This window comes from Odontomachus brunneus, unplaced genomic scaffold (assembly GCF_010583005.1).
Source record: "Odontomachus brunneus isolate Ranch 3 - 2012 unplaced genomic scaffold, Obru_v1 Obru_scaffold_004, whole genome shotgun sequence".
Classification (NCBI taxonomy): Eukaryota; Metazoa; Arthropoda; class Insecta; order Hymenoptera; family Formicidae; genus Odontomachus; species Odontomachus brunneus.
The window spans coordinates 1374660-1386046 of record NW_022639454.1 but is presented as its reverse complement, the minus strand read 5'-3'; the positions used below and the strand labels follow the sequence as shown (position 1 = coordinate 1386046).

At 38.1% G+C, this 11387-nt stretch overlaps 1 protein-coding gene across 2 annotated transcripts in view; it reads left to right on the top strand.

Annotated features, from left to right (window-relative positions):
* LOC116844929 (proton-coupled amino acid transporter-like protein CG1139) overlaps positions 1–11387 on the top strand; it is a 31681-nt gene that overhangs the window by 14459 nt on the left and 5835 nt on the right. The window contains exons 1-4 of one of the 2 annotated variants that reach the window (XM_032817114.1): positions 266–449; positions 1126–1239; positions 3292–3564; positions 4715–4799. In XM_032817114.1, coding sequence (XP_032673005.1) covers positions 1157–1239; positions 3292–3564; positions 4715–4799 — 441 coding nt within the window. In that variant the 5' untranslated portion in view covers positions 266–449; positions 1126–1156. Of the gene's footprint in view, positions 1–265; positions 450–1125; positions 1240–3291; positions 3565–4714; positions 4800–11387 lie in introns of those variants that run through there. The other variant, XM_032817105.1, reaches the window with a different exon arrangement.

Sequence of the window (11387 nt, the reverse complement as noted above, 5' to 3'; positions counted from 1 at the left end):
TGGTAATAATAATGCTCATATATATGCATGTTACTACAAAAAATATGATTGGGGTTAAAAATAATTGTAATTTTAGTTAGATCAACCGATCAGAATTTCTCTCAGTATGAGAATCAAGTCTCGTATGAAATGTCTTACATAAAGTAAAAGTACAAATTGTCGGATATGTGTCTGGATCTTGAACATGTAATCCTGGACTTTTTATTTTTTATCTTTAAATACGAATATTTAAAGTTTCAACGTAAAATATGTATGCATACATTCTAAGTTTAAATATTCGCATTTAAAAATCAAAACGATAAAAATGTCCACGATTAGATACATGTTCGGAAATTAATACTTTTACCTTGCATCGTCTGTCTTTTATTGCCTTGTATAACTTTTCTTTTATTCTCGCAGGATGTTCTCCAGGACTCGAGAAGAGTATCGACCAAAGGATACCAAAATGAGTGAGTACATTTCGATACATTTAGTTTGTTTTGTAAATATATCAAAAATAGTTGACAGTTTTGATTTAATCAAATATGATGTACTTATTAAAAATTATCTAACATCTAAGACGATATTATCGCATATCTGAATGAGAAGTCAAGTGAGACATGTAATTCAATTTTGAAACGGACGTTTAAACATTGAGAGAAATACGCTTGATATTTGTAACTATGATCTCATATAGAATAATAATTATTATAAATTATTAAGACAACAATTTTTTAGTTAATTACACTATACTTTTAGTGATAATATTCTTATACGTTTTCTAATACTACTATCTTCGTGTTGAAACAATAAAAAAATATGATTTAAGTCCAGTTGATCCCAATTGGACTCCAACTATATTTTTAGTTTATATTCCAACACGAAAATAGTAGCATGCATATAATATCACGCATGCATATAGTATCATTAACAATTATATTACAATTGACTATGAGATGATTATTTTGATCATAATTTATAATAATTTTTCTGTATGATTACAGTTACAAATAATACAAACATTTCTCTCTCAGTGACAAATTTGCCTCGTCACTTATATAACAGTTCTCAGTATTTTTAAAAACTTAAGCGTCCGACTCTTTTAGAAATTGATATTCGTCTAACAAGCATAATAAATTTTCGCAGTCACGACGCGAAACGTTCCTACATTCTGGAGATGGAGGAAAAGAAAAAAAGCGCGCACGAGCAGAACACCGATTATGATCCCTATAATTACAGAGTGGTGGAGCATCCGACTACGTAAGTGCCCTGTCGATATATGTGATTCGTATTAATTCGCCGTATGTATACAGTAATTATATATAGATCGGCTATATTAAATTTGTTGGTATCTTAATAACTTAAAGATAAAAATTAAATAATTTTTCCGACAAGAAGAAGTGTGGTAATTGCGTATAAAAATAATAGAACACTCGAGACATCGGTACGTCGTCTGCTATTATAAATTCCTACGTCAAAAGAAAATAAGTTTACGGTCGCGGCGATATCAATATTAGCGTGCTTTTTATTCTTTTTTATCGTTCCCGATAACTTACGATAATAATAATCGTTCCCGATTCCTACGATAATAATAATTTGTTTAACATGTACTCGAAAAGTGAAGTTTAAATCTCTCGATTGATGTTTACAACGCGCAAATGCGTTATCTCGTTTTTGTTTAATGCAATCGTTTAGCCGTGATTTATCGGGGAAGAATCCAATCTGCGAGCAAACCCGAACAACTGACTGAAACAGAAGGCTTTAATGCGCGATTCGAGACGACCAGAAGCACGACGTAACGCGCGGCACTTTCTTCGCGTGCGAAACTTGATCATGCAGCGCACGTTTCGCGCTAAACGTCTTAATTAGCGTAATTTCCTACGTCCAACCTCCGGTCGGACAATTCGTCTTGCTGGTGAAAATCCAAAGAATTTTCCGCGCGCCTGACTGTCGCAACTATTGAATCGTGTGAATTATCGAGATGCAATTAAATCAAATTAAATTAAATCAAATTATAAAGTACAATTGCCGCGTATATGAATTATTAAAAAGGTCACACACACACACACACACACACGATTACATACACACATGATTACACAATATAAAAACTGATACAATATAAAAACTGATGTGTTAAATTTATGTGTCCCAAATCATCCACTCATTTATGTGTAAATTTAACACAAAACAAATGTAATAAAAAGTAACACGCATAATATGTAAAAAATTAGGAAATTAAGAATTTAACACTTGAATACCGGCAGGAATCACAGTTTGTATTAAATTGACATATGTATAATATTAAATTAACTAAAATAAAACGTTACTTTAACATCTGGGAAAAGTATTAATCTACGGTTTTGATGAAATGAGAATATTAAATTGACATAATCTATGTATGACATATTAAATATGTCAATTTAACACAACCTGTGATTCCTAACGATATTCAAGAGTTAAATTCTCGTGATAATTTTTCCCATATTATGCGTGTTACTTTTTAACACATTCGTTTTGTGTTAAATTTACACATAAATGAGAGTGGATGATTTGAGATACATGAAGCGTGTTAAATTTAACACATCAGTTTTTATAGTGTACATATATACAGGATATCCCGTATCATCTTCACAAACTCTCGTGAGAACGTAGAGCGGATTGAGATGAACACAAAAGTCCCATACCGTTTTGCGATATTCTCAATAATAGTTGAGATATTAATTAAAAAAGATTGGTGAATGATAATGCGCGATATGGTAGATGAGCTGCAATTGCGCCATCTATACTTGTACATTAAGTCAAACTGAACAAAAAAGTCTTCTACCATTTTGCAAATAACAACATAGATTTTTAGATATTAATCAAAGAAAATTGTTACATGATTGTGTACTATAATGCATAAATTTTCTTTAATCAATATCTAAAAACCTATGTTGTTATTTGCAAAATGGTAGAGGACTTTTTTGTTCAGCTTGACTTAATGTACAAGTATACAACGGTAGACGGCGCAATTGCAGCTCCTCTACCATATCGCGCATTGTCATTCACCAATCTTTTTTAATTAATATCTCGATTATTATTGAGAATATCGCAAAACGGTATAGGACTTTTGCGTTCATCCAATCCGCTCTACGTCCTCACGAGAGATTGTGAAGGTGATACGGGACAACCTGTATATATTTTTTTTCTCATCATGAAATAATCGTGAAAGTCTACCTGGGTCGCTTCGCAATCTGCCTTATAATTATTCAAATCTAGCCGCGAATTTCCGATTTCTCCGCAACGATTGGTCAACCGGCTTTTTTTCAGCGACGCGGAGACGATGCTGCACCTGTTGAAGGGCAGTCTCGGCACAGGGATCCTCGCGATGCCGAGGGCCTTTTTTAACGCGGGCTACATCGTCGGCCTGATCGCCACGTTCGTCATAGGAGTGTTTTGTACGTACTGCATGCGAATCCTCGTGCGGTCGGAATACGAGCTGTGCAAGAGGCGGCAGATACCGTCCATGTCGTATCCGGCGACTGCGGAAGTCGCGCTGGAGGAAGGACCGATGTGGCTCAGGCCGTTCTCCAGAGCCTCCAGGTGAGTACTTTGTATTCGCGATTACAAGCGTCGTTAATTGCGCGTCGTCGGCGCGATACTTTCACTGATACATAACGGGGACGCGTATTCGCGGAATCGACCGCGACAGTAATAATGGTGACTCGCTCGCTCGTTCATGCGAAGGGAGAATTTGTGCTAAATCGTCGCTTTTTTAATTAGAGCTTCTAATCAAGCTACATAAATTACTCGATCAAGTTGTATTGGCTCTCATCGCGACCAAAAAAATATAATCTCATTCGTTAACGGAATCCTCTTATATATAGCTTCAAGAGGATTTTTCTAAAACTAAGAGAAAAATGTTCCGAGGATTTTTTTAAAACTAAGAGAAAAATGTTCTGAGCATTCCTAAAGTTAGTAAGATTTTGCTTCATGTCTATACTATAAATCTTGTTATTGACAAAAATTTCTTCTGGCAAGAGAATCTGTTTCAAGTAAAGCTATTCCTCTTGATTCGAAAGGAAAAAAGTTAGTTTTAAAATATTATTCGTCACAAATTTGAGAAAAACTCATTATCATATATACACCCAAAGGGAGAGTTTAGCTCTCCAAAAAAATTATTATAAAACTTTATCAAAGAAGAAGTTAGTTCCCCACTTTACACGTTGGACAAACCGAATTTTTCGTTTAATTTAGTATTCTTGATTGAAATGCTAAGCTTACTAGGACTCAGAACATGTTTTGAATAAATTCGATGCTTCGATGAGCTTGTAATAGATTCGCGGATGTAAAAACCTGAGTCAAGTAGCATTTAGGCCCGATCTTACAATAGATGTAGTAAGGAGTAGGAGTAAGACGAAATGGAAATAATTATTTCGCTTACTCCCTTACTTCAATAAAAGTTTGCCCGTATACATCACATGGAGTAAGCCTGAATTAAGTAGTAAGAGCTGAAGTAAGGAGCGGGAGTAAGGGAGTAAGCGAAATAATTATTTCCATTTTCCATGCCTTACTGCAGCACGTATTTCTCTGTGTGTAACGACTGAAAGTCTTTGGGTGTTGAAATCTCTGGGTCCCAGAGGATCCTCGCGAGGCCAATGCAAGAGGATATCGCTAAGGCTGAGATCACATTTCGTCCAAGTGTCTCGCGAATCAATGATTCCTAATGATCGCCGACCTTCTCTGTTCACAGTCACATAGTGAACGTCTTCCTACTGATATATCAGATGGGCACTTGCTGCGTCTATATAGTGTTCATCGCCAGCAATCTGCACCTGGTGAGTAGTCCGCGGCGTACCTGCCACTTTCAACTCGTGGCATACGTCATGAGCGAACGTCAACGGCGCGAGTCAACGGACCTTTATCGCGATCTTTGCCGTACTCCCGGTTGAAATGTGCGACTTGGAGGGTTTCTCGCGCCCGCGCTCAATCCGCGTACATCGCGTACACGCGCCGCGTGTATGTAGCGACATTAGAGTATACCACGTAGGTAGCAAAAGGGAGCAATCTAGGTCAGGGAAATACGCCGCGGGAATTCGCGAGCGGACAGTCACCGTGTAATTAATGCGCGCGCGGCTCAGTCAAGGTGATTGCGGCCGGCGCAGGCGGCCGGTCATCGACATTTTCGACGATACAATCGCCATCATCGCTCTCACCCACGCGCGAGTCCACCTTCTGCGACGAGGAGGATGATGTTTCTCGCTCGTTTTGTCCTCTTTCTCCGATGAAGCGTACGAGACTCGGCAGTTTGCGATATAGTCAAGATAAGAGGTGTGTCGCGCCGCGGATTACGGAAATTGCGTGCGAATTCACACGGAGTGCTCGTTAGCCGACCTTATTTGTCCCATATTCCTATTCAGCGTCTCGGATCTCAGCGCGGCATGATTTATCACGGGATTTTCACTGTCTCACCGCGGTCACACGAGACTCGCGATTGCGCGCGGGCGAACGGAGTCTTATCACGCGTACAAGATCGAGCGGAGTAAGAACCGCCTGCAAGTCGCGAAAAAAACGTCGACTTAGGTGTTGTTCACACGAGGATCCGTGCTCTTATTTAAATAAACAAGTGCTTTCATAAAAAGCTAAGATTTTCTGAAGGTTTCTCGAAAATATATACTTTCTCATGTTGGAGAAATATTTCATGTTTGCATAAATATGCTGTCAGTAGCCACCAAATAAATACTGACTTTCAATTATTTCATAAATATTTTTTTCACAATGTACAACAGAATCTTTTCTCCGATTCGTCACGGAACTAATTCGAGCACTCGCTTGTGAAACTGCCGTCACGCTTTAAGGTAGATCCACCTAATTGCACGATTGGAGTAATCCTGCGAAAGAAACCGCGTGGTCTCGAGACATAAATTCGTGCTTTTTATCGAAACGTGTTTCTCAGTTGAGTATGCGGAAAAATCAACAGCGATTTCAACGATCGGCTAAAATTATTCAATTTACGTGAGTATTAGGACTACATATCCGTTTGTCTCTCGCTGCTAGTCTCCTTTATCTAGCACAGTTTCTTTTTATGAGAAGTGCGACTTTAATCCAGATGGACAGAGAGATTTTCTTACTAAATTTCACAGATGGCTCAGACAGAAATTCCTATCAAATGTATCTGTCATCTATATGGTTAAAACGAAACATACGCGATATCGCAGTGTTATCCAGTCAACTATCCTCCCCAGCCAATTTCTCTTACATTGTTAGAAAACTTCGTATTAAATTTAATGACTGGAATATAAAGTTTTTTTTACATAACTATGTTATAAAAAAGTAATAGTAAAATTAATATCATATTTAATAAGATATAGTTAGGAAAAATCATAATTAGAATTGATTAAGAGACTTCTGGATAACTCCGTTGAAATTTCGATAAAGGCCACGATGCTTTACAAGCTGAATCTTTCAGGCTACGTGACCGAAACAGCTTCGTATTTATGATATATTAGAAAAATTATTCTAACATATCATAACGTGTTACGATGTTTCACAATTTAATATATAATTTAATAAGAAACCATAGAATATAAGATAGAAAAGATTAGATTTCATGAGAAATAAGAAATATTATAACTCTCTAATTTATAACTAATAATCTTAATGTTGTGAAAATCTTCACTATTATTAATTTTAATATCAAATTCTTAAATTTACTTACAAAAATGCTATTATTTTTAATTAACTTTTCCAACAGTGCAGTTAAATAATATTCGTTATGACTGCAAGATCAGTTTTTATTTAGTGCCACCTTGACTCGCCTCGTAAGAATATGCGTAAAACAAAGAACGGGAAGAAAGGACTTTCGTACGTTCTCACTTGCAACGGCACTGATTCCTTCATGCGGACAATGTGTGCGAAATGTAGCATGTGAAATGTACCACGAGACTACACAGCGTTGCAACAGAAAACGGCGCTAGGTCTTATGTGGACGTCGGCTTAAGCCGAGCATTGGGAAGGCGTTGCGTAGTACGCAATGTAATAGATAGTTAACTATCGTTACGACATATGTTATTACGGCAAGTATGTAGAGAGCGTGCGTGTGTGTGCGTGCGTGCGCGCATATGTGGATGCAACGTCGTCGGTGTGTTCACGTAAAGCCGATCGCGTTGCTGCTTGTCAATCGTCCGTTCGAATCTGGGTTTCTCAGGGTCGGATGCGGAGTGAACGGAGCCGTATGTTGCGCACAAAGTTCCCGGACAACATAATATACGTCTTAAAGATCATCTTAAAGACATCTTAAAGACATTTTAAAGACATCTTTAAGATGTCTTTCAGACGATTTAGAGTAAGCGAACCTATTTCGAAACACTTTAATTTTTTTCCTGTATTAGCCGTCAAATAATATCAAATTTTCATGTTAGTAACAAAGAACATGTTCTGGACATTTTCCTTCTTCTCGTCCCTTTCAAACTTTCCACTCTCCGCGGAAAAAGGAAAAAGAGAAGCTCTCCCGTTGGCGATATCTGCCTGATATCTGTCAACGGGCGTACTCGAGGAAATTTCGCGTTATCGTGGTGTTTATTCGATTCTGAGGAGATTAATGCACATAAAGAACATGTTCTTTGTTACTAACATGAAAATTTGATATTATTTGACGGCTAATATAGGAAAAAAATTAAAGTATTTCGAAATAGGTGCTGTTCCGAAATAGGTTCGCTTACTCTACGTATAAATGTCTTTAAGGCGTCTTAAAAACTATTTTTAAGACGTCTTATGTCCCGATTTTGGACATTATGTTGTCTAAGTTTGTGCATTAACTCAGAGTCGAATAAATACCGTGATAACGCGAAATTTCCTCGAGCACGTCTGTTGACAGATATCAGGCAGATATCGCCAGCGGGAGAGCTTCTCTTTTTCCTTTTTCCACGGAGAGTGGAAAGTTTGAAAGGGACGAGAAGAAGGAAGATGTCCAAACACACACAAACGGTTTATATAACGTCGCACGCGCGTTCTGTCTCTTTCTTCTGTTGTTCACGGCGAGCGTAATAATTATGTAAAGGAACGTGGAAAAATGTCGAAGCGTTAGTCGATAATTGCTCCAAGTTATTGGTTAGGTGGAGAGGGAATTACGATAAAGATAACTTTTTGTCATCGTCAAACGCGACGTTCGCGCGAGGAAAGCCTCGTGAACGATTGAGGGACTTTGATAATGCTGCATATATTGCTGGTAATTGCAATTATTTGAAAGACTTGCGAAGAAGAAGAGGAGGACGAAGAGTCGGTTAATCTGGCTTTTATGGAGCCGCGTTATGAATCGCTCGCACGCTCGCGCGTAATCGCGGCTGTCGTAAATGCGTCTGACGAATTATTCCCATCCGGAAGTCTCCGCGGTGGGTTATTGCTCTAGCATTGATACGGTTTAATGCGCGTTACGTAACAATCCCGGTGACTGGCTCGCTGATAAACGGTCTTAAGTGAGATCCCAAGATCCCGACGACGCATCGCGACGTTAAAATACCATTTCCGCCTTGGATTTTCATGTGTTCGAAATTTGCTGGGAATTTCATGGAGAAGATGCATTTCGCTTCAACATTTTGAATCGAGTTGTTCACAATACTCGTTTTCACATTACGTGTTTCCATAATTATATTTTTTTTCACAACTGTTGTTTATCGCCACAATCTTGTCAAGTGTAATAAATTACAGTCAAAACTACTATTATCGAGTGTTTCGTCATTTGCGCTATCATTTGTCATAAGCAACACGTCGTTTATTTATGCAACAAATGACGAACTCGCTTGTTCGTGCCTCGTACAATTTTCCGACGATCTCTTATACTAAAGGAGATAAAAAGATCGAGTGAATCGCGAAGCGGGGATTGTCATATCGTCGCTCACGAGACAAAATGAGAATTAGGGACAACGATTCCCTAAATGGACGACTTCTCAAGGTGGATCGCACTTGAGTCACGCTAGAGTTACGCTTTCTATTTCTCGCACTGTACACGTGCACGCCAATGTTAGCGCGCCTTTCCTCGAGAACGCAAATATGCATCTTCCACTCGAACGGAGACAATTAACTGGTGTCTACACGGAGAGAATTTCCTAGTAAGAATCGCTATAGGATCTTGTAGGAGTAGACTGACATCCAGCTGTGATTAATTATCCTTACATTTCGCGACAGTCTATTCCTGCACGCAGAAAAAATATCTAAAAAGTAAGAAAATATTTATTCGTTGGGTTTTAATAACATATTTACTTGTTAATGTACATAATTTTACGTACTGAGAAAAAAGTTTCTTCAAAGAAGATACATATTTTCCTAGAACTGTTGATTTTCATGATAATAATTATTTCATTAGAACGAAAAAAATTTGAATTTAAGAAAATATGTCTTTTTAATATCTATCCGACAAAATATTTTTTTTTAATTTTTAGACATTTTTCCCAGCGTAGAGAAATAGTAAAATAAAAAGAATTTATAAAAGAGAAAAAAGTAAATATAATATTCGCTCCATACACAGCTCATGGCAGTTAATTAACGATCCCACTTCGGATCGTCGGGAAATGGACGTTTGTCGCGAATTGGCTCGCACTGGAAGCCGACCCACATCGACCCTTCGTGCGAAAGAAACAATTCAGTCCCACGACGCGGGCACACGTTAGCTCTCAAGGGTGCGTTTAATTGATCGCGCGTCGTCACTGTACCGATCTTACGTAAGACGAAGGCTAGATCGGCCGGCGATAAACGAGACGCGTTAAACGATGGTAACGCGCCCATTTCCGCTTGCCCTTGGAATCAAAGCGTAGCTAAAGACACGAGGGTAGAGTTATGCGAAATTATGCGTTACGTAACGGCTATCGTTAATCAGATGCGACGGACAACGACGCCAAATCAGCTAAATATTTACGAAATTAAAAATTAGAAATTCAGATCGACAGCGCGATGATACGCGCGAACAGTTCACGAAAATAGAATCCCGTTGCATCGGATGGGAATCAAAATAAAAACGTTCCCCGCGGCGCGCTCAAATAAGTGGTCTTGCAGTCATAGCGGAAATTATCCAGATACGAGAAATTAGTTAAAATAGATTAGTCATTAGCTAACACTGCGATATCGCGTATGTTTTGAAAATGGGAATTCAATCAACATAAACGACAGAGTCACAGAATTTTTATTTGAACTATTTGTGAGAAATTTAGCCACTTATTGCGGGAGAACTTGTTTTTCTTCTTTCATTTTTCTCTTTCTTTTTTTTCGCTCATTGTGAAAGAATGTCTCTCTGTGGCGTCCATTCAGATTAAGGCCAGACACACTTTTTATCAAAATTGACTGTGATAGATGAAGAAAATGAGCAAACGAATATATAATCCTCACACTCGACTAAATTTGCTCGTAGACAAATTAATTAAAAAAATTAATTAATTAATTAAAAAATTTATTAAAAAATGCTGCGCGCTTCCTATCCGTCTGTACAGACCGACACAGAATCTGTGAGATACAATGACGCACGTATCGTAAAACTTTCTCACTCATGTTCATGTTTATTTGGAATTATTCGAAGATTGACACTCGTTGAGAGAAATCAATGCCCTTAACGGGAAGAGAGAGAGAGAAAAAGAGGGCGTTTTTTGTGAATAATATGTAGTGCGACTGATATTGCATATACACAAGCTTTTAAGTCGGCTTCTACTCAACACTTTTGTATTATTGACAACAATAAAATATTATTGACAATAATATTATTGACAAAAATAACAGACGCATCTCTTCAGTAAATGTGGTTTCAGCGGTGCAAAAGTGACCCCCGTTGAACAGTCTAAAATATTCGCCCAACGCGTTTTGCGCTTAATTTCTACACTTCCAGATTCACTTAGCACAATGTCTAAAAGTGGGACATAAGACGTCTTTAAGTTGTCTTTAAGATAAGTTTATAAAGTATTGTCTTAAAGATGTTTTAAAGTTGCCTTAAAGACGTTTTATGACTCGATTTTGGACATTTGTGCCGTCTGGATTCTTTCGTCAATCTTGTGCGCGACTCAATTTTCAATGCAATTCCGAATGAATGCGAAGATGAGCGGAAATAATATCAACGGAGCGTCATTATGCTTTCAGATGCGTGCTACATGATTGTGCGTGTCGTAAACGGAGATACATTATGACAGAACATAAAGTTCTCGTTCGAGGACACGCGTATGAGAAAGAGAAAGAGAGAGAGAAAGAGAGAGAAGGTGATGACCGAGACCGCAATGACGAAGAAAAAAAAAAGAAACACGGTATGTATGTCGTGTGTGCGCGTGCCTCGAGAACAGCGCTATTTAATTGCGAGTTAAAACGTTTTCGCACGACAAACGACACAAAAGTGTCGATTATGCTTCTTTCTTGTCCGCACGCGGTCGTCAATGTAATTAGACGTATTAACAGAT